The sequence below is a fragment of the Mobula birostris genome, chromosome 1 (assembly GCF_030028105.1).
Source record: "Mobula birostris isolate sMobBir1 chromosome 1, sMobBir1.hap1, whole genome shotgun sequence".
Taxonomy (NCBI): domain Eukaryota; kingdom Metazoa; phylum Chordata; class Chondrichthyes; order Myliobatiformes; family Myliobatidae; genus Mobula; species Mobula birostris.
In genome coordinates this window covers 175,659,735-175,683,832 of record NC_092370.1, presented here as the reverse complement: position 1 = coordinate 175,683,832, position 24,098 = coordinate 175,659,735, and the positions used below count along the sequence as shown (strand labels likewise).

At 40.1% G+C, this 24,098-nt stretch overlaps 1 protein-coding gene across 3 annotated transcripts in view; it reads right to left on the bottom strand.

Annotated features, from left to right (window-relative positions):
* The window catches only part of pals1a (protein associated with LIN7 1, MAGUK p55 family member a), an 83,190-nt gene that overhangs the window by 24,356 nt on the left and 34,736 nt on the right, over window positions 1-24,098 (bottom strand). For all 3 annotated transcript variants that reach the window (XM_072266493.1, XM_072266501.1, XM_072266510.1), the window contains exons 2-6: window positions 21,176-21,248; window positions 16,765-17,271; window positions 13,303-13,511; window positions 8,166-8,243; window positions 4,221-4,367 (exon numbers count right to left, since the gene is read on the bottom strand). In XM_072266493.1, the coding sequence (XP_072122594.1) occupies window positions 4,221-4,367; window positions 8,166-8,243; window positions 13,303-13,511; window positions 16,765-17,131 (801 nt within the window). In that variant the 5' untranslated portion in view covers window positions 17,132-17,271; window positions 21,176-21,248. The remainder of the gene's footprint in view (window positions 1-4,220; window positions 4,368-8,165; window positions 8,244-13,302; window positions 13,512-16,764; window positions 17,272-21,175; window positions 21,249-24,098) is intronic.

Below are 24,098 nucleotides of genomic sequence, written 5' to 3'. Positions count from 1 at the left end.
GTTGATCTTTCCGTCGCCAGAATACAAACCCCGTCCCTACACAGCTGTCGCCAAGTGGTACGGTCAGCAGCAACATCCTCTAGGTCCTCAGATCTGATCTTGCACTTCCTTAAAGCATTCTTCATCTGATCCTTATGTGCTCCTTCGGCCTTCCAGCTGAGCGTCGACCATGATGTAGCTGGCCGTATAACACTCTGCGGGAGCCGACATGGGGGCATCCTTATCATGTGCCCCAGCCACTGCAGCTGACGCTGGGTGATCATGGCCTCAATATTTCTGCAGTTGGTCTTTACAAGTATTTCAGTGTGAGGCACCCGCTCACGCCAGGTAATTCCCGGGATGCGCTGGAGGTAGCTTATGTGGAAACACTCCAAGGACTTGATGTGACGGCTGTAGGTTACCCAAGTTTCACAGCTATGAAGGAGGATGGTGACACAGACCACTTGGTATACGGCGACCTTTGTGGAGGGACGAAGGCTCCTGTTCTGAAAGACTCTATGCTGAAGTCTCCCAAAGGCAGCCGATGCCTGTTTAATGCGGCTCTGGATGTCGTTGCCAATGCCGCTATCCTCAGAGAGAATGTTCCCCAGATATTTGAAAGATGGCACTACTGACAGCTTTTCATCACCAACAGTGAAGGCAGGTAGAGTGGGTGGGACACTGGTACCCCACTGGCAAACCACTTCTGTCTTGGTGGTATTGACAGTCAGCCCCATCCTGCTGTACGCTCTCACCGCCACAGCAAGGACAGTCTGAAGATCCTCCAGAGTATGGGCCACAAGAGCACAGTCGTCTGCATACTGCAGCTCCAGGACCCGCTCTCTTCGGAGTTTGGTGGTTGTGTGGAGCCTCCTGATGTCAAAGAGGTTGCCATCTAATCTGACGTCCACTGCCACACTGCTGATGTCTTCAATCTCGTTGTGGAGAAGCTTGGTATCACACAAGAGGAAGATGTTAAACAGCACTGGCGTTTGTACATACCCCTGCCTCACCCCTGTGCTTACAAGGAAGGGCTCGGACTCTTGTCCTCCTATGGTCACCCGAGCAGTGATCCCATTGCAGAACTGGCGAAAGATGTTAACAAATTTATTGGGACAGCCAAGCCTGAGGAGGACATCCCATAAGAGCTCTCTTTGCACAGTGTTGAATGCTTTGGAGAGGTCGACAAAGGCCATAAACAGGTCCTGATGTTGCTACCGGCACTTTTCCTGAAGCTGCCGGGCTGTAGAGATCGTGTCAATTGTGCTCCTGCTCTTCCTAAATCCGCACTGCGATTCAGGCAGCATTGACTTGATGATGTTGCTGATGAGTCTCTGAAGCATCATCTCAGCCAGGACCTTTCCAGCAACAGAAAGGAGTGATATGTCCCTACTATTGCCACAGATGGCCTTGTCACCCTTGTTCTTATAAATGACAACGATGTTTACATTTCTCCATTGCTGTGGGATGTTCTTATCAGCCCAGGCCTTGGTGATGTACTGATAGAGGGTGCGCATACACATGTACCCTCCGTTCTTCAGTAACTCAGCAGGGATATTGTCAGTGCCAGGGGACTTGTTGTTCTTAAGGGAATGGACAGCTGATAGAACCTCCTGGAAGGTTGGTGGTAGACTGAGGTCATGAATAGAAGAAAGTTCAGGCAGTTCGTCCAGGATGGTGGGGTCTGCGTCAGAGTCCTGATTAAGCAGGGTGTAAAATGCTCAGCCCACCTCAGCAGAATGGTATTCTGATTCTTCAGAAGTGTTAGACCATCTGCTGTTTTCAAGGGAGTAACGCATCGATTTATTGGGCTGTAGGTGGTTTTGACAGCATTGTAAAAATTATGCATGTCATTATCATCAAAGGACTGGATTTCATCTGCCTTTTCAGTTCGCCACTCATTTTGTATGGTCCGTATTGCCTTTTGCACTTTCCTCGGAGCTGCCTGCTAATGCTGCCTGATGCTGGTGGATGACGGGTTGTCTAAAGTTGCCCGGTGTGCTTTGTGCATGTCCACAAGCACGTTGTGGATGGTGTCTGAGTTATTGTCAAACCAGTCTTGGTGGTTCCTGCTCTTATGGCCAATGGATTGGGCTGCTGCCTCATACAGCGCAGAGCTGATATAGGTCCACTGTTGTTCCATGGTATTTTCTGAGCTCAGACAAGGTTTCAACCCCCATAGTTTCTCAGCTAGGATGCATCGAAACTCACTTCTTGCTTCCGTGTTTCTCAGTTGGTTGCAATTTAGCCACTTTTTATTGAGTTTTTGCAGCTACAAGTGGGGTGCACTTTCATATGGAGCTTGGCCACAATCATACAGTGGTCAGTCCAGCACTCTGCACCTCTCATGGCATGGGTGATAAGAATATCCTTGATGTCACTACGTCTCACAATGATGAAGTCGCTCATGTTTAGAGCGAGGGTGCATCCATGAGGTCTTATATTTTGCCTTCTGCTGGAAGATGGTTTTGGTTATGGTAAGGTTATGCTCAGAGCAAAGAGTAAGTAGCTTCATGCCATTTGCATTCACCTTGCCAATACAATTTGTTTGTTCACCAACTGATAAAAGGAGGTGCTGGACTACAAAATATAAATTCAATCTTTAGTTGAGAGATTGCTTAGTTCTGCCTGCTCAGCAAGCATGTGTTGCACATTCTTCATTTTGATACCTCTTGTAACTGTAAGATAAAACTAAGTTGGTTAAAATTGTAAGAGAATACACACAGGGCTGTTGATAAAGGGTGGAAAGAAAGATATATTGTTATAGCTCTTGCAAAAATTTGGCACCAGCACAATGAACTGAATGGCTGCCTCCTGTGGGATAGTGTCCAATCATTCCAAACATTTGTACAAAGCTGTGATAATATCCTCCAATGCCTCCACTATGTTATCTAGTTCGGTAAGACTATCTTGGCCTCGCATTATGCTTGAGTATGACTGGTTAGGCAAAATAGATTTCAGCAATGGTTAAATAGTCCAAGTGCCGTCTTCAGCCCAAGAATATCCTCCATTGTGTCATGTGGAACCACATGAGATAAAATCAGGACAGAGCCATTGGCTCTGAACCGGTTATTCATGATTTATTCTAGACCAGCAGCAGTAAAAGTAGATTTTGCCACAACTCATAACCTCATGGTTATAATATTTCATTCTCCTGCTATAATCAAACCAGGGAATTAATCGCCAATTAACTCAACAACCTGGACATAATTGGGATATTGGAGGAGAGAAGAATATTGAGGCAAAAGGCATATGGTCACTGGGAGAATATAAATATAAATCGGCAAGACCAGAGGTCTAGATTGAACATAAGTTACTGGAGCAATTAGGTAGCAGCTCTACAAGCCGTGCCACCCCATGTAGTCAGGTATAAATGGAGCATCAATTGGGAAAAAATATACAAATACTGGAATAGAATCTTCTTCATATGTAATCCCTCAGGATTGATGATGACTTCCACTAGATGGCCAACAAGGCCAGTGTGGGAACAACACTCTTCCACTGGTGGGTACCAATATGGCATCTAGGCAAGTATTTTGTGAAGCAATTCATGCCTTTCACCTCATACACAGAGCTTCCATGAAGTGCTAATGTATGGCTTCAAGATCCTTAATGCTCTTTCTCCACATTTGACTCATGGTCCAGAGACTCCAAGGAGTCAGTGAGGATGCTGCATTTCTTCGCCGAAGGCTACAAACACATCCTTGAATGCTTTCTTCTGTTGTCTTGATAATCTCTTTATTTTCAGAACCTGATTTTGGGCATGTGATTGACAGGGCCTGCTAGTGTAGTCAGCAGTGTAATCAGACTCAAAATTACACAACAGGCAGTGAGTCCAAAAATAAATGTACCATACCTCATTACAATCACAATGAAAAGATTATCTCATTACTGGACTATAGCTAATGTGCTTTGTTACTCTAAAGAAATATACAGTGTGGGGAGAGCACTATTGACAAAGAGGGGTAGACAACAGCTTCTGGAGATATTGAGAGAGATCAAAGGATCCAGGTCTCCTGTCCACACATGAAGCAGGAGCTGCTAGAACCCAGAGTTGGAGTTCTAATATTGCAGATTTAACCAAAGCTTTTGTTTCCTTGTTTTTCTTTTGCATACAAGTATTGTTACATTTATGGTAGACAGTGCTGCATTGAACTTAAAACATGCAATTACTGTAGTGTCTCATGTCAAGCTGAAGTGCACATGAATAAAATGAGCAGTGAGCAGAATTTGATACTTACAAGAGGGATATCACGAGCTTTTTCAATGCGAACAATTTTCACAGTTTCTCCTCCATACTGTGCAACTCTCTCATAGACATGGTCTTCATTTTTCGATTCCAGAAGCATTTCCTGTTTAGCCACTCCATCATGAGCTAAAAGCAGTGCCTGAAACAATCAAATCAAACAAACTGAAGTGCATCATAGCATACACCTGCATCAATACTGCAACCTAATCTCATCCCTCATATTACCTGGGCCAAAAAATATCCACACATCTCTCATGCTTCACCCTAGAGAGATTAAGGGTACTAATTTTGTCAAAGTTCCCAAATGATTACAGTGACATATTAAGTATATTATCGCCCTGATTTTTCTTTTATTATTTGCTAAAAATCAAATCTCTAAAGAATTTAATGAAATTTAAAAGTAATTACCTAGATTAATATTGCACCTGCTAGATGGCAGTATATACAGATGTTTTTATTTTTTGGAAAAAAAATACAGAAAAGTAACCTATTTCCACAAGACAAATAACCTGAAGAGCAACATTTGTTTGCACACTTTAAGCCCAAGCATCTCCACTGAGCCATACAGAATTTACTTTAATGAACCAAACACTGCAAAACTTGAGTCAACAATTCATATATTTTGTAGGATGGATTGTGAAACTATTACCATGTTAAACATGAGAATGAGTAAATCAGAGAGCTAAAGAGTCCTCTGCAAACTTTCCCTATTCACATAAGAACATAAGAAATAGGAGCAGGAGTAGGCCATCTGGCCCATCGAGCCTACCCTGCCATTCAATAAGATCATGGCTGATCTATCCGTAAACTCAGCTCCACCTACCTGCCTTTTCCCCATAACCCTTACTTCCTCTACTATGTAAAAATCTAACTGTATCTTAAATATATTTAGTGAAGAAGCCGCAGCTGCTTCCCTGAGTAGAGAATTCCACGGATTCACCACTCTCTGGGAAAAACAGTTTCTCCTTATCTCCATCCTAAATCTTCTCCCCTGAATCTTGAGGCAATGTCCACTAGTTCTAGTCTCAGCTACCAATTGAAACAACTTTCCTACTTCTATCTTATCTATCCCTTTTAAAATGTTGTATGTTTCTAGAAGATGCCCTCTCATTCTTCTGAATTCCAGAGAGTACAGTCCTAGGCAACTCAGATCTCTCCTCATAGGTTAACCCCTTCATCCCTGGAATCAACCTGGTGAACCTCCTCTGCACTGCCTCCAAAGCCAGTATATCCTTCTTCAAGCATGGAAACCAGAACTGCACACAGTACTCCAGGTGTGGCCTCACCAGTACCCTGTATAGTTGCAGCATGACCTCCCTGCTCTTGAATTCAATCCCTCTAGCAATGAAGGCCAACATTCCGTTTGCCTTCTTAATAACCTGTTATACCTGCAAGCCAACTTTTTGTGATTCATGAACAAGCACTCCCAAGTCCCTCTGCACAACAGCATGCTGCAACCTTTCACCATTTAAATAATAATCTGCTCTTCTATTATTCCTTTGAAACTGGATGATCTCGCATTTACCAACATTGTATTCCATCTGCCAGACCTTGGCCCATTCACTTAACCTATCTATATTCCTCTGCAGACTCTCCACATCATCTGTACAATTTGCTTTTCCATTCAGTTTAGTGTCATCAACAAATTTTGCTACACTACACTCAGTCCCCTCTTCCAGATCATCAATGTAAATGTTAAACAGCTGCGGACTCAGCACCAACCCCTGCAGCACCCCACTCACCACTGACTGCCAACCAGAGAAACACCCATTTATACCAACTCTTTGCCTTCTATTGGTTAATTAATCCACTATCCATGCCAATACACTTCCTCCTATTCCATGCATCCGTATCTTATTTATTGTGCGCCACCTTATCAAACGCCTTCTGGAAATCCAAGTATACGACATCCACCTGTTCCCCTCTATCTACTGCACTCATTATGTCCTCAAAGAACTCCAGTAAATTTGTCAAACAGGACCTGCCCTTTCTGAATCCATGCTGCATCTGTCTAATGGAACCACTCCTTTCTAAACGTTTCGCTATTTCTTCCTTAATGGCAGCTTCAAGCATTTCCCCGACTACAGATGTTAAGCTAACTGGCCTATAGTAGCCTGTATTTTGCCTACATCCTTTTTTAAAGTGGCGTGACATTTGCTGCCTTCCAATCCGCCGGGACCTGCCCAGAGCTATAGAGTTTTGAGAAATCATTACCAACACGTCTACTATAACCTCCGCTAATTCCCTCAGCACCCTGGGATGCATCCCATCAGGACCAGGGGACTTATCTACCTTCAGGCCCTCTAGTTTGCTCATCACTATCTCTTTAGTGACAGTGATTTTATCGAGGTCTTCACCTCTCATTTCGTCCATAACATCTTTCTTTGCATATTAGACGCATCCTCCACCGTGAAGACCGACACAAAAATAGTCGTTCAATGCCTCAGCCATTTCCTTATCACCTAATATCAATTTCCCCTTCTCGTCTTCCAACGGACCTACGTTGACTTTAGCCACCCTCTTCCGCTTTATATATTTATAAAAACTATCTGTTTTTATACTTTGTGCTAATTTACTTTCATACTCTATCTTCCCTTTCCTTATTTCTTGTTTAGTTGTTCTTTGTTGCTTTTTGAAGTTTTCCCAATCCTCCAGTCTCCCACTACTCCTTGTGACTTTGTACCCATGAGCTTTTAATTTCATACTATCTTTCATTTCCTCAGTTATCCAAGGCTGGCTCTCCTCACACTTACTGTCCTTACTTTTGACTGAAATATACTTTTGTTGAGCACTGTGAAAAATCTCTTTGGAAGTATTCCACTGTTCCTCAACTGTTCTACCAAATAGCCTGTGCTCCAAATCCACATTAGCCAACTCCTCTTTCATCCCGTTGTAGTCTCCCTTGTTCAAGCATAATACACTAGTTTTAGATCTAACTATTTCACCCTCCATCTGTATGCGAAATTCAATCATAGTCTGATCACTCTTTCCAAAAGGATCCCTGACTACAAGATCGTTAATCTTACCTGTCTCATTGCACAGGACTACATCTAAGATAGTATTTTCGCTTGTAGGTTCACTAACATGCTGCTCAAGAAAGCCATCACGGATGCATTCTATGAAGTCCTCCTCAAGACTTCCTTGACCAACCTGATTCACCCAATCTATGTGGAAATTAAAATCACCCATTACAACTGCCGTTCCGTTCTTACAAGCCTGAGTTATTTCTTGGTTAATCGCCTCTGCCACTGCAATATTTTTATTAGGTGGCCTATAGACAACTCCCACCAGTGATTTTTTTTCCCTTTTCTATTCTTAATCTCTACCCAGATGGACTCAACATTCTGCTCCGTAGATCTTATATCATCTCCCACAATCGCCCTGGTCTCATCCCTAATCAAGAGCACCACCCCACCTCCTCTGCCTTCCTGCCTATCTTTCTGTATTACCTGATACTCTTGGATATTTAATTCCCAGTCATCTCCACCTTGCAACCAGGTTTCTGTAATGGTCACTAAATCATATGCCTCGGTACTGATCTGTGCCACAAGTTCACTAACCTTGTTTCTAATACTACGGGCATTTAGATAAAGTTCCCTAAAACTCATTGTCCTTTTAGAATCTAGTGACCTATGCGATTTTTGCTTTTTACTTTTATGCACTCTACTCTTACTTTTTACTTCACTAACTCTAGCTTTGGACTCTGCATGACTTCCCTCTTCTTTTCTGTGTGGGTTCCCATCCCCATATGGTACTAGTTGCTCTTTTAATGTAAAACAAGCTTTACTTTTTTAACTAGATAAACATTAATTGCAAGGAAAAAAAGTTTATTTAAACTTTCCAAAAGAATTCATGACTTCTAAGTGAGCTTAATCTTCTATATTTGTAAACAAATTCAGTGAAACAAGAATTAACAACAAACAAAGGAAGTACATACATCGAAGAGTGGTGATGCAAGAAGAGCACTGAGTTCCTGTCCATCCTTTTGATGACTAATGGTTAAAATCTTTTGGACCTTCAAAAAAAAAACAATGTACAAAAATGCATTAGCATTATTATGTATATATCTTATGTGCTTAAATTGCTATCTTTTAATCAGCACGTCTTGAATCTTTCTCCATCTACTGACAAGTTTGTTCAAGAACAGAAGGCTATCAAATGTGAACTGATCACTGACTTTATTGAAATATCTGTAGAACAGAAGTCATGGCAAACGTACATTTATTGCTCAACCCCAAATATTTGCAGTTTGCACAGCATCGGGAATTTATCAAATGGCCCCTCAGGCTCACTATTCCTTTCAACATTGACAAGGATGTTTCTGGATCTCAATTACATTCAGTCAGCTATTCCTCAGAACAAGCCTTCCACAAACAAGAGAACATCTGCAAATATGGTTGCTGGAAATCTGAGCAACACACACAAAATACTGGAGGAACTCAGATCCTCCAGTTCTCTTTCTGTTCTGGTCTCAGCCTTAAAAGATACTCAACGACAGAGCATCCATCCTTCTCAAGCTAGCAGATTCCAAAAACTTACAACCTTTTGCATTCTGTTTAAACTCAAACCTGAAACTATGCCCAGTAATTCTGGTCTCTCCAGCGAGGGGAAGCAAAACCTGAAACTATGCCCAGTAATTCTAGTCTCTCCAGTAAGGGGAAGCAGATTCCCGCCCCCCCCCCACAGAATTTTGCTTCAATGAAATCACCTCTCACTCTTTCCAGTACATACAGGGCAATCATAAGCCGTCATCATTCAATGCCTCAGATCAGTGCAGTAAATCCTTACTGCAGCAACTTGAAGATAAATAAACAAAACAAACAAAACCAAATACTGCAGCTGGCTTAAAATGTGATATAAACAAAGACAGGTAGCATTTATGGAGAGAGAAACAGAGAAAGGCTTCCAGAAATGTCAGTAGAATTGTGTGTGTGTTCTTTTAAAAAGAGCTTTGCAAGGTCTCATCCAAGTATACTTCAAGAACATTTGGACTTGTACTACCCAAGTGCAATAGTTAATGTTATTTGGAATACAGTTAACTAATTTTGAAATCGGTGACTTTACTTTGCCATTTTAAGTGCCTTCAAGCATTTTACAAATACACAATCCCCAAAAGCAGCAATTTATTGAATAATTAACAATTTATATGAAGAATTTGTTGACACAAAGTTTCTTCAGCTCATCAAATCTTCCCCGTCTCTTTCACTATATAGTTTTTTCAAAAAGATTAGAAGTACTTTCAATTTTTTCCACTGTAATTAAATAGTAAGCTACGAGATTTTAAACAATCACCGAAGTCATCCCCCACAAGTTCCAAAAAATGTATTGAGTGAATGCCACATCATCACATTCATGGAGAGAATGCAAGGGATAGGGAACACAGCAATGCTGGAAGTACTTAAAAATGTGCTTTAGAATGTTCAGTTATGAACAGTGGTGAAATAGAAGGAAGAATGAATATGCAAGTACTGGATTAACAAGTTAATAGAATTTAGATATTAGATACCCTGTCATACTTGCCAGACTGCTCTGAGAGTATCTCATAAATCTGTGAGCAAGGAGGACAAGGTAGCAGTTGCTGAGGAACACTGGCACCTGCAGGAAGTCACACATTATACCGAGATTCATCTTTGTGGGCCCACATCCTATCCATCCCTACCCACCTACACTTAAAAGAACCAACTCAGGACAATTCATCTCCAATTTTAAAGGCTCACATTAGGGTTGGGCAAAAAAATACCGGCCTTGCCAGCAACGCCCACATTTCACAAGTGAATAAAAAAAGGGCATCAGTATTCTAATGTATATAATAAAAAAGAATCTACAATTTTACCAAATATATTCTGTTGACTAAAATATAACAAGTTACAACTCAATAAAGAACTTTCGATCAAACATTTTACAAAAACCTACAGAGAAATGTAAAATATTTAAGACAATAAAAATTAAATTTCCATAATGGAACAGCTATTTTTAAAATGGTACATACATATATTGGTAACAAAATCATTTCATGATATCCTACTGCATATGTGTTGCAGCAATTCATAACAGTTTCACCCCAATAACTTCCTCTGGAAATAGTGACTGTTTCTTTTCTCAATGCAGATGTTCACTCATTCCGTCTTCAGGAAATTCAATGACTTCATTACTGTACATATTGATAAACTCTTCCACAACTTTATTACTTAGTAAAACAAAAACCTCTACCCATGATCTCTGACGCATTCATTATGTTGCAAGCTTACACCAGTGACTGTCCCGCACTTTTCCTACACTACACCGACAACTGCACTGGTGCTGCTTCCTGCACCCGTGCTGATCTCGTTGATTTCATCCATTTTGCCTCCAACTTCCACCCAGCCCTCAAAATTCAAGGTCCATTTCTGACACTTCCCTTCCTTATCTCACTGTCTCTATCTCCAGAGACAGCTTATCCATCACTATTATAAACCAATGGACTCTCACAGCTACCTGGACTATACCTCATCCCACCCTGCTACTTGTAAAAACACCATCCCCTTCTCTCAATTCCCCCGTCTCCGCTGCATCTGCTTTAAGGATGAGGCTTTTCATTCTGGAACTAAGGAGATGTTCTCTTTTTTCAAAGAAAGGGGCTTCCCTTCCTCCACCATCAACACTGCCCTCAACTGCATCTCTTCCATTTCATGTACGTCTGCTCTTACCCCATCCTCCCACCTCGCTACCAGGGATAGGGTTCCTCCAGTCCTCACCTATCAACCCACCAGCCTCCGCGTCCAGTACATAATTCTCCAAAACTTCCGCCACCTCCAACTGGACTCCCAAACACATTCCCCACCCCCACTTTCCGCAGGGATCGCTCCCTACCCGACTCCCTTGTCTATTCCTCCCTCCCCACTTATCTCCTGGCACTTACCCTTGCAAGTGGAACCAGTGCTTCACCTGCCCCCACACCTCCTCCCTCACTACCATTCAGGGCCCTAAACAGTCCTTCCAGGTGAGACAACACTTCACCTGTGAGTCTGTTGGGGTCCTACACTGTGTTTGGTGCTCCCGGTGTGGCCTCTTGTACATCGATGAGATCCGACATACAAACGTAGATTGGGAGACCGCTTCACCAAGCATCTACGCTCCGTCCACCAGAACAAGTGGTATCTCCCAGTGGCCACCTATTTTAATTCCACTTTCCATTCCTATTCCAATATTCCATCCATGGCCTCCTCCAATGTCGGGATAAGGCCACATTTAGGTTGGAGGAACAACATCTTAAATTCTGTCTGCGTAGCCTTCAACCTGATGGCATGAACATGGATTTCTCAAACTTCCAGTAATGCCTCCGCCATCCCCGTTCACCATTTCCCATCCCCTCTCTCATGCGATTTTCTTGCCCGCCCATCGCCTCCCTCTGGTGCTCCTCCCCCCCCACCTTTCTTCTTTCTTCCATGGCCTTCTCTCTCTTTCACCAATCAACTTCCTAACTCTTTGCTTCATTTCTCCCCCTCCAAGTTTCACCAAGCGTCTGGTGTTTCTCTCTCCCCTTCCCCCACCTTTCAAATCTACTCCTCAGCTTTTTTTCTCCAGTTCTGCCGAAGGGTTTCAGCCCAAAGCATTGACTGTACTTTTTTTCTATAGATGCTGCCTGGCCTGCTGAGTTCCTCCAGCATTTTATGTGTGTTGCTCGGATGTCCAGCATCTGTAGATTTTCTCTTGTTTGTGACCCATTCTCTCTTAATGGCTAGAGCAAAATCTTAACACACTTTAACCATTATCTAAATTCTAGTAAATTCATTATCATTAGTTTTGTTGATGAAGCATAGAGCTGTCAGTAGGGACGAACAGCATTTCCACTAACTGAAAAGATTTTACTACTTGAAAAAAAATTTTACTCATGTAGATAGCTGTCTTCACCCTGGGGCAAAGGCAAATGCTCAAAGGGAAACCAAGGAATTTTGAGGATGGAAGAGTAACTAAAGTCACGTTCCAAGTAATTGCGAAGACATTTGAAAGAACTGAGGAAGGTAACGCTGAGAAAGGAAGTAGCTCTGATTGGGATCCCAGGGGAAATAGATAAAGACTGAGAAAGAAAACTATCAAGTAACATAATGTGTAAACTGAAAACATTGGTTAAACGTAATGGCCAGGAGCTGTGGGTCAAAGAATGGAGTTCTAAATAGAGTGAACATAGCACAGTACAGCTGGGATGAACGGATTACACACTTCTGCATTCACTTTTGATTCAGGTGTCTGCAAATGGGGAGAAGAAAAATCTTCAAATTGTTCACTGGAGTTAGTCTCACTAACACAGAGTACAGAAGGGTGACACAATGTACTCCTTGGGATTACACTGCATTGTAACCAGAGACCAATTTCTGAATACACTGAGCACCAGATTTAATCCAAAGAGAATATCTGGAAGGGTAATGATTACGCAGGCACACAAATATAATTTTGAGAGTTGAGCAAGTTAGTTGGATTTAGTAATGAGCTGAAGAAAATTATAGCTCATGCTAGACTTGGATAACATCACCTAAAACTTTACATCAATGATGACAATACAATTTCACCTTCTGAAGATGATCCAACATGCATGAAGGACATTCAGTGCAGCCAGCATACAGATAACAAATATGTAGGTGGGGTGGGGGGGGAAGAGAGGAATAAAAAAAAGATTTCAAGAAGACAGGTATGATCAGGCAGACATAAGAGAAGAAACCATCAGAAAATGCTGCCATTGCAGTGGAGTATGAATAAATTAACTTCTCATATTCCAGAATAACAGATGACTGAAGTGACATATTATTTAACAGTACTGAAATGGGCTTCAGAAGGTGCCATCAAAATATTGCTAATACTGGGGTAGAAATTTATCTTTGGTTTTATTTTAAGAGCTGCAGTCAACGATGCTGCACATTATACACATTTTCTAAGCTTTGTTTCATTGAAGTCAACAGGACTAAAATTTTGGGAATGGAAGATAATGCACAATAATACCATAAGCACACAGTTAATGCTAGCTGTCAAGAACAAACCTCTACCCCATAAAATTCTATATTAAAAATGCAATTCTCTAATCAAATTAACAATTGACCTACCTCCTGGGATAATTCCTGTGCATTGGAGCTTATAGGGTAAGGTGGACTCATCTTGTGCATGTGAACTGCTACTGTATTGTGAATGTTGAAGGCATTTTGGAAATCTTGGTTCTGAACCAGCTGCAAAATGAGTGCCACATCATCCTGACTCTGACTGTCAACCAGGTTATGTTGGATATGTTTTAGAGAAGACAGCAGTTCATCTACCTCTAGAGTTCAAGAACAAAAAAGTCTTGTTAATAGAATGATTCAAAAGCATATAATAATTCTTCTTGCAGGCACAATTGCCAGTAAACAAGTGACTCAGAGACTAGACATACCTCAATTCTAATCCACAGATAATGAATTGCCTAGTTCCATATCTGTCAGCAATTTATAAAGAAGTGAACTAAAAAAGGGCTTTAGCAAAAGAAAGAGTGGGCTAGAGAGAAGGGAGCAGCTAAGGAAAATTACATGGAAGAGGTCATGTATGGTTTCATACTTAGTGACATTCTCCTCCAAGAGTTGAACAACTTATGAAAAATCATCATTAAGACCTTTGAGAAAATTAGGCTGTGGATGAAATTATAGAAGGCAATTGGCAGAATGACACCGTTGTCTTTTAAGGAAAAGAACATTGGGAAGATATCATGTTTCGTCTGCTCACATCCCAAAATACATTTATGATATATTTTTATATACTGCTGTTGACCTATTATTAATAGGGAAAAAAAATAAAACCCAATTATAATTTCAGTTACAACATCATGCACCAGTGTTATAAAACTAATAACAAGTTTCAAATTTAGATTAAATATTAATATAAAATATTCCTGCATCTAGACAGCCAGCTCCATTTGAAGCAAAGGTGGGTAGTTAAGTGTTCAAATTTTTAGAAGATATTTTTCAGTGATGGAATGCACTTTCATTTCACAAATCCAATTAGCATCAGCTATAACCACAAGAGTGTTACAATAATGCTCATAAAACAGGCAGCAGTCCTTCTACCTATTTCAATAAAATATCCTTTCAAATAAAAATCAAGAGGTGAATCCTCCTGTTTCGCTTTTCGCACCTTGTATGTCAGCCACTAATTGTGTACCTTCTGACAATGATTTTTAAATGGTATTCTCATTTCATCTAAATTAGGTTAGGTTTGACAATGAAGTTACATCTATTAAAATTCAGCTGAAAATATCCAACATAATAGAGACACAGCATAGAAACAGACCCTTCTGCCCACAGAGTTCAAACCCATATACTATCCTACCCGAACCCATCTCGCTTTTCCCCACCCTCCCAGCAACTCAACTATATTCTACCACTCAGCTTCACAACAGGGGCAACCTATGATAGCTGATCAACCAACCAATTTGCACACGTTTGGGTATGGTAGAAATATCTGAACAAAACCCAAGTGGTCATGGGGGAGAACTCCAGACAAACAGCACCAGCAGTCAGGATTGAAACTGGGTCACTGGAGCTTTGAGGCAGCAGGTCTATTAGCTGCACCAAATAACTTAATGCTGACTAGCAGGCATTTGCATCTCCCACAAAGATGGGCACAATTTGACCTAAATTCTTTCTGTATTGTGGATTGGCTAAATGTCAAGTAAAACTGATTCAGTCATAAGTTGCTCACCGGAAGCAGAATGGTACTATGATACAACAAAATCTACAAGGACCTCCTGAAAACAGAGCAACATTTTTTTGTGGATAAAGAGAACGTCAGAAGTTAAGCAATCGCTGATCAAGCAACCAAACGATACATCGTTGGATGTGGTAGAAATATCTGGATGGAACCCAAATAAGCAAAGGATATATGAATGCTCAGCACGAGAACCAGCATTAATAAAATATGCTTTTCAAAGGCTAGCATAGTGGCATTTTACAATTTAACACAATAAACATATCCTAACTTCAAAACAATAACTTCACATCTACAAATTTCAATGGAAGAAAAATGATGTATTTTAATCACTGGTATGCAGACAGAATTGTTTCAAATACCGTTCATAAAACAGAAAAGGTGTCAATAAAAAGATTAATCAAATTCATTCTGCATTTATCAACCACAACTTGCCACCAACAGTATGCCATGCATGCTCACCATTGTTGACCTAATGTAAGGAACTGTCCGTGTTGACTTGCAGTGCTTAGATGTCAAATGGCAAAGCAATGTGATGTGGCAAGCTATGAATGTAATATTATCACATATCTTAGAATAAGCTCTACTCATGAAATAGAAGGAAAAGACAGTTGGCTTCCTGTCAGTAACTGTTCTTGAATGTTCTTCACGTTCAGAAGATTAAAATATTATTTAGAATCAATAAAAACACATCCTAATTATCATTAGAAATTAATGTAACAAGGATAAAACCACTTAAATTACAAAAGATATTGAGATAAGCTAAATTAAAATGTGTAATAAAAATCTCCGTCGTATATTTAATTGACTCCTTTGCAGCAATTAATAGTTCCTTTCTATTCAAATGAATGGACTCGAGTACAATAGATGGAAAACGAACTCCGTAAAGAACACTAAGTCTGAAGGTGACACTATAGGTTAAGAGCAGGCAGCAAGTTCAGGATTTCTCCTTTCAGGTGGATATTTCAAAGTTGGATTCATATGCTGAGAAATACCAAGTTTAGCACACAACTGCTAACAATTTACAGCCAGCCTATTCCACAGCCTTAACAGGTTATAGCACTGAGATAATGCAGTGGATACGAAGAAAATAATTTTTAGATTTAAAAACTATTGTGACTCAATTCACCACTGGAGATTGGAGGATGGGGACAAGAGAACTGAACTCTGTATTAACATTCAAAACATAACGGACAAGAAAAGAAATAATCTTCTGAAAGAATAACATCTTTGCTTTGCTTTTCATGTATTGCTTTGGCTCAGATATTTAGTGATGCTTGAATTAATCATTCAATATAAGGGAGAATTAGACAGTGATGAACAGAGAAACAGTGGTGACAACAGTTGGATAACATGCAGGAACTAATATTAATAGATTATTAACACTCAACCATCAAAAGGAAAATTTGCATTTTATGGCAAAATTTAATTTTTACTGTAAATGGGTTTAACTTGCACCTGGTCACCACTGATCTTTGCCGTTCTTATGGTGTGTACTATGAATAGCAGCCTTAACTTTTACAACAGAAGATAAACATGCAAATATTTCATTTGGAGAACTAGACTTGGATGTGCCATAACGTACTAATATTTTAAGCCACCTGATTCATTATACATGGAAAACAATAATTACATAGGCACACACTACGTATTTCTAGAGCAGGGGTTCTCGACCTTCATTATGGTATCGACCCCTACCATTAACCAAGAGGTCCACGGAGCCCAGGTTGGGAACCCCTGTTCTACAGCAAGACAATTGTATTGCATTAGAAACATTATACCTTTGATTTAAGATCTAGTAATGACTTCTTCACACATATTGCCAAGTTACATACCAAGTACTTTAACTGCATTGCTGGGTCCCTCTAAAATAAAGTCCTCTTCTTTATCAAATGTTGGATTGTCAATGCCAACTTTAGGCTGAATTTGTGCCAGCTTCTTCAGTCGAATGGAAGAATTAAGGTCAAATTCCTGCTTTTTTCCCTCTTCTTCTCGCCTACGACGCATATCATCCTGCTGCTGGCGAATGCGCTCTAACTGAGCACTTCTGCGTATTGGCATAGTTCGTGAACCCAAATCATCAGGGCAATCTACAGCCATTTCTCTGTGTCTGGATGGTTCGTCACGGGATGAAAGGTCTAAATTCTTAGCAGTACATTCTGATTCATCTGCAACTTGTCCATTCATATGCGAGGTAGTCATGACTGAAACTTTTGTCCTTAAGTTAATTGTTTCTGGAACCTGTACTGAAAGCTTGGTTCCTTATCAGAAAATTCATGTTAATGACGATAGAGGTGCTTGATATTAACTTCACATTCCAGTCTACTTAAACTGAGGCTCGCCTGGAGAAAGAATAGTGAAGAAATGAGTTCAAACCATGTATAAAACAAATCCAAAGAAATCTAACATTATCCACAATTTCAACGTATATTTATTTTCCCCAGTACTATTAGGTTATGCAGACATAAACTCATACTCCTAAACTGAACATGAACACAACCTTCCCAGACTTTCCAATGCAATGACACCCTAACTTTGAAGTTATTTAACATCCGAGTTCTTGCTTCAGATTTCCCTAGTTGGTAACAAAGAAATAAGCAGTGGCCAAGTTTCTGTCACAGGGTCTACTGCATTACTCCTCACTGATTTCAACAACGAAGCTTTCACTCCCACTGCCCGCCCCATCCCTAAGTGCTTTCCATTTTGGTCAAACTCAGAATATTGAGTAGCAGCCAGCAGACATATGAATGATACTGCCAGTTAGCACTTTCTCCACCTCTAGGGTCAGTGTTCCCACTGTTAATATTTAACTATTATTTCTGACCGTGCAAAGGTGGACATCACAGAATGCAGAAAATAATTAACACATCAATCACACTCTCCAATAATAAAGACAGCTCTACATGCTAAATGACAGGTTTGCACTGTGTATACAATTCACAAACTTATATAAAATGGACTAATTCTCTTTAACAGAAAATTGTAAAGCCAAAATATTAGACTTAAAGCAATAGCAGCAGAATTTGAAGGGAGAGAAAGCAAAATTGTTATATCCAGGGGGTGGCAGGAGTCTGGAACTCACTGCATGAAAGGCTGGTAGCAGAAACCCTGATCACATTTAAATGATTAGTTGGGTGTGTATTTGAGAAGCAATGGTCTGCAGGGCTACAGACCAGAGTTATGGAATCATCATACAGTACAGAAACAGGCCTTTTTGACCTATCTCTTCCATAGTGACTACACTGATTACATTTGTCCACATTAGACCAAGTGCTATAAATTTAGATTACAGGATTTTGTGCCCAGTTCTGGTCACTGTACTACAGTAATGATGTGGAGGTTTTGGATAAGGTTTTTTGAGGTTCTTCAGGATTCTGTGCAGGTTGTTATATTACATACAAGGGGAGGCTGGACAAACTCGGAATGTTTTCTCAATATCACTGGAGAGAGGGTAAGTAGAGTCTTATCCCCCAGGGTGAAAATGTCAAATACTAGAGGGCATAAGATGAGTGAGAGAAAATTCAGAGGAAATTTGAGAGGCAAGTTTTTTTTAAAAAAACAAAACAGCCGTAAGTGCTGACAGGACTGAAGACTGAAGCAGATACAACAGCAATGTTTAAAAGTAATTTAGAATAGGCAGGGAATAGAAGAGCAACAAACAATCTGCTGGGGGAACTTAACAGGTTGATAAGCATCTGTGGGAGGGAAAGGGCTTCATAAATTTTCTTTAATTTCCCATTTTATTTTTTAGCCCTGATGGCAACCACTGAAAATCAAGAACTTTATTTGCACTTCTTCCTTTAACACAACAATAACTGACCAACCTTTTGAGGCATTGGTTTTTTTTGGTCAAGGGCAATCTGGCCCAGACTATCTGGTGCAATGGTAGATAGACTTCTCTCTATTATTGCCAATTGTCATTCCAAAAAAGGAATACAAGCCAAGTTAAATTTAACATAACCATGCTCTTATATCAAAGCTGAATTCAGAAGTCTCAAATTTTATATTGCATTATTTTGTTTGTAAAGTGGAAGAAAATCAGCACCTAATTCAGGAAACAAAGGATGGCAACTCAAGGGAGATAGTGCCTCTTTAAGGATAACTTGCCAAAATGCAAAAAGGTTCTCTGTTGCTTCTGTTATTTCATGCATACAGATGAAAATAAACCAAAGGCCTAGAACAGCCCCTTCTCTACTGCTGCTAGGTATCTCTCACTGGAGGTGGGGTAGGTAGAGTCTTTTCCCCCGAGGATGGAAATGTCAAATACTAGAGGGCATAGGTTTAAAATGAGTGAGAGAAAATTCAAAGGAAATTTGTGAGGCAAGTTATTTGTTTTCAGAACAGAGTGGTAAATGCTTGGAAGACACTGCCAGGGCAGATGATAAAAGCAGCAATATTTAAAAGTCATCTAGAATAGGCAGGGAAGAGAAAGACAGCAACAAGCAAACTGCTGGAGAAACTTAGCAGGTGGAGAGAGAAGGGAATTGCTGACATTTTGGGCTTTTTGTCTCCAGGGTATAGAGGGATATGGACCATGTACAGGCAGGTGGGTTTAATTTAGGCTGGCATAATGGTTGACGCAACATGTTTGAGCTGAAGGGCCTGTTCCTGTGTGTATTGCTTTGTTATATATTTAGTTCCCAAGACTAGTTTAATTTCTTAAACAAAGTCCTCTTCCTCTTGTCCTGATTTTCAGATCCCTCCATGGTCCCATCCACTCATAACTCTTTAATTTCCTCCAGCTCTATAAACCTTCAATATAGTTGCAGACACCCAGTTCTGCTCTCTTATTCATTCCTGTATTTAATTGCACTATTATTGGTTTCATCAGTAATAGTTTTATGGTCTGGAATTCTATCCCCAAAGATATCTGCCTTTTTGTTTAATCTACATATTCACAAAATCCTTAAATTCTTATACCTTTTGTGGAATAATAATGGCAGACACAGACTGTTGTACTGTCATGGCCACAAAATCCAACTAATTGAAGCATGAAACATCTGTACTTCCTGGTTGGAGGGAATCAAAAGAACTTGGGTCCGTAAAGACCATCCATAGAAATTATTGATCTAATAGACCAATTTGGTATCTTTATACCTGATACGACTTCTATGCCAATTCCGATGTGCAGAAAATGAATCAAATTCAAGGGAACTTATGGTGGAGAAAAGTAAGAACCAATCCTTCATTTCAATCCAGATTCCACGTTGACTCGGTAACTGGAGTGGGTGACCCAAAGCTCCCATTCTAACTTCCTTTATATTTCCCAGGTTCAACTAAAAAGAAAATTTACTCCACAGTTTCAATTTAACTTTTCTAAAGCACATGGTGGAGCTGCAGATTCAGAAATTAGTAAAAGTGGCAACAGTTAGGTTCAGTTACTTGCTTCTATAAAAATTACAAAATAAAAGTTAGAGGGTCAGTGAATGAGTTTTGTACAACACAGAATCTGGCCCCTTCAGCCCACCATGCCAATCATTTGCCATCTACACTAATCCCATTTGCCTGTATTAGTCTGTAATCCTCTACACCTTTCCTATGGAAGTACCTATCCAAATGCCTTTTAAACATAATAGTATCTGCTTCTACCACATCCTCTGATAGTGCATTCCAGATAACTACCACTTTGTGCTTGGAAAAGCTTTACCATTCAGATGTCTTGTTTCTCTTCTCTCATTTTAAACCTGCACCCTCTAGTTTGAGACTTCCTTGCTTGGGAAAAAGTCTCTAGACTATCTATTCTATCTACTTAATTTTATAACCTCTACAAAACTACCGTTCAGTCTCCTACATTCCAGTCAAAATAAATCCGGCCTATCCAATCATAACCACAGTTCTGCAATACAGGCAATATTCTGGTGAAACTCTGGTGCAATCATATGTATTTCTCTTCAATGCACAAGCTTGGAAAAGTGCACATATTTCTGAAAGCAATATCAATCAACAGGTCAATTTGTAAATTCAGTATTGCAGCACAGTCACTAATGCTGGTTAAAGTATTTGCTTCAGGATCAGTTAGTGAATTTATCACAAATTCTTTAGTTTTCGTGACAGCACTTTTTAAAATCTCCCCCTTGTATTTCATGACATTATATAAAACACTTTTTCTTCTCCCCCAGACTTCCAGGGCAGCTGGAATTCCTCATCCTGTCATCATTCGCATTCTTAAGAACTTGACCCCTGTTTCTGTAGCAACAGTTTTGTCAGCTATCAAGATACCTTGGCACCATATCAAAAGGTACTTACATCACTCTGGGAGAATGTCCACATTTCATCTGCTTCTTTCTCTCCCACATCAACTCAGGCTTTGTTAAGTGGTCTGCACAATATAGAAAAATATTTTCTTTGTAAACAAGTAATCATCTATGAGCACAACCAAAACATATTGCTCCCCCAAGTCCATGACATCAAATAGTTTAAGTTTAATCCTAAGAATCTAACAGATCATATATGCAATAAAGAATTACCTATAAAGTATCTGATCTACAGTGCCTTGTAAAGGTTGTAAAAGTATTTGGCCCCCAACCCTTTGTTCACATAAATAGGCATCACAACCAGAGATTTTGATCAATTTTACTGAGTATGTTTATTTGTGAATCACATGCTCCTTTTATCACAGTACAGCCCCAAAAAATACCAGGAAAAATTGTAAACAATGAAAAACTAAAACTTCAAAAACTAAGTTGTCAGCAGTTCAAAGTATTCATCCCCCTTTCCTCAGTACTTAGTCGAACCACCTCTCACAGCTATTATAGCCAGTAGTCTTTAGTCTTTCTGCATAAGCCTTCGTTTTGCACAACATGAGGGAACAAGATTTGCCCATTCCTCTTTGTAAACTTGCTCAAACTGTGCCAAGTTAGCTGAGGAGCAGTGGTGGACAGCAATTTTAAGGTCTTGCCAGAGATGTTTGATCTGGTTAAGGTCTGTACTCTAACTGGGCCACTCAAGTTCATCAATTTTCATCATTTGAAGCCACTACATGGTTGCTTTGTCTGTGTGCTTTGGGTTGTTGTCTTGCTGAAAGATGAACTTCCACCCCAGTTTAGGCTTTCTAGAACAGGCTAGCAAAATCTCTGTATTTAGCAGCATTCATCATCCCATCAATCCTGACCACATTTCCAGTCCCTGCTGTTGAAAAGCATCCCCATAGCATGCTACTTCCACCATACTTCACAGTAGGGATGGTGCTACCTGGCTGATGCTCAGTATTAGATTTATGCCACACGCACTGTTTAGTGTTGAAGCCAGAAAGTTCCTCTTTAGTCTTGTCCAACCACAAAACATTCTTCTACATCTTTACAGTATCGTCTAAGTGATGCTTTGCAAAGCCTTCACAAGCAAGAATATGCTTTTTTTTTTAAAAAAAGCATGCCATGGCTTCTTCCTTGCCACTCTTCCATAAATACCCTTTCTGAGCAAGCCTTAGAAATGGGGACACCTCTTTTTCCCTTATTAGGGAGAGACAGAGCCTGGTGTATGTCAAATTACCGGGTGAACAAGTTGTCTTTAGGGTACTGCAAGTCTGTGTCTTTATTGATGCCTTCCTGCACGCTTGAGTGCTCGGTGGGGGGGCGCCAATGCTTTTTGCTGGTGGGGGGGGAAGGGAGGTCGTTGCCTTGCTACTGCTTATGTGCGGGAAAGGGTAGTTGGGGGTTTGGGGTTCTAACATTTAACTGTCATTTATTCTTTGGGGCACTCCTCTGTTTTCGTGGAAGTTTGCGAAGAAAAAGAATTTCAGGATGTATATTGTACACATTTCTCTGACATTAAATGTACCTACTGAGAATCTGCAAAGCCATAAGACACTGTGGAGCCATGAACTTCATCTCCAGTTGCAGCCACTGACTTCTGCAGTTCAGTCAGAGTGATTGTTAGCGTCACAGTATAGCCTCTCTTACAAGTGCCATTCTTCTCTGGCGACTATGTTTAGAGGGGCGATCTGATCCAGGCAGGGTGGCTGTGGTTTAACATTTTTTTCCCCATTTTTTCCATGATGGTTTGCACTGAGCTCCAATGTATGTTTGATACCTTTGAGATGGTTTTGTATCCTTCTAAAGATTTGTGCTTCGCTATTATCATTTCTCTGACTTGCTCTGAATGCTCTTATGACTTTATTTTGGTTTAGTCTGTTGAAAATCTATCATACTGTTGGACCTCTGAGGCGGATGGGTACTCATTCAGGTCATCCTCCAATTTTCTACATCAACAAATTAGGCAAGTTGTACCCAAGAAAAGTTAGTGTAGTAATTACAAAGGGAATGAATACTTCTTCACCACACAATTCTAGATTTTAATTTTTGATAGATCTTAGATTGTTTCTTTTGACTTGACATGATGCACAATGTTTGGTAGATTAGCTTAAAAACTCCTACTTCAATATATTTTAAATTTAGGAAATAAGACAGTAAAATATGAAAATAGTTGTGGGGGATGAATACCTTTTAAAGGCACTGTATTCCTATCAGTTTCTTTAGAGAAGTGATTTGCCTCTCATTATCATCACCTGGCTGAAACAGAGCAGCAATATATTTCTTCAAGCTAACTTTGATTCCTGGTGTTAAATTGATGTACTCCAGCTTAGAATATATTATCTATCTCACATTATCATTTTGCAGTTAGATATGGCCACAAGAGCAAGTCCATTTTCTCCCCCTCAACCTTGAAAACACTTAACCAGCCCAGTACCATTGTCACACTATAGAATCCAGTTTGCACATTAACTTGATGCCAAGATACAACTCAGATATTACAAACAACAACCTGATATGTGCAAGAATGGACAGACTACTACTAAACAGATTGCGCAAACATGGTGACAATCACGCGGAATCAACATCTGACATACTTGCTGGAGTTCTTCAAAGATGTAACAAAAAGAGTGAATGAAGGGGAACCAGTCGACATAGTGTACTTGCATTTCTGGAAGATATTCGATATGGTGTCATAAAAAGTTTACAGCACAAGAACAGAAGGAGTTGAGGCGAAATGCTGGCATAGATAAGGATTTGACTAATAGAAAACAGTCAGAGTAAATAATTTTTAGATTGGCACAAAGATCAGAATGGGAGCCTGAAATATTTAGAATCTAATGACTTGGATGAAGGGACTGCATGTACACTCTTCAAACTTAATAGGTAGCTGGGTTAGCAAGTTGTAAAAAGCACACAAA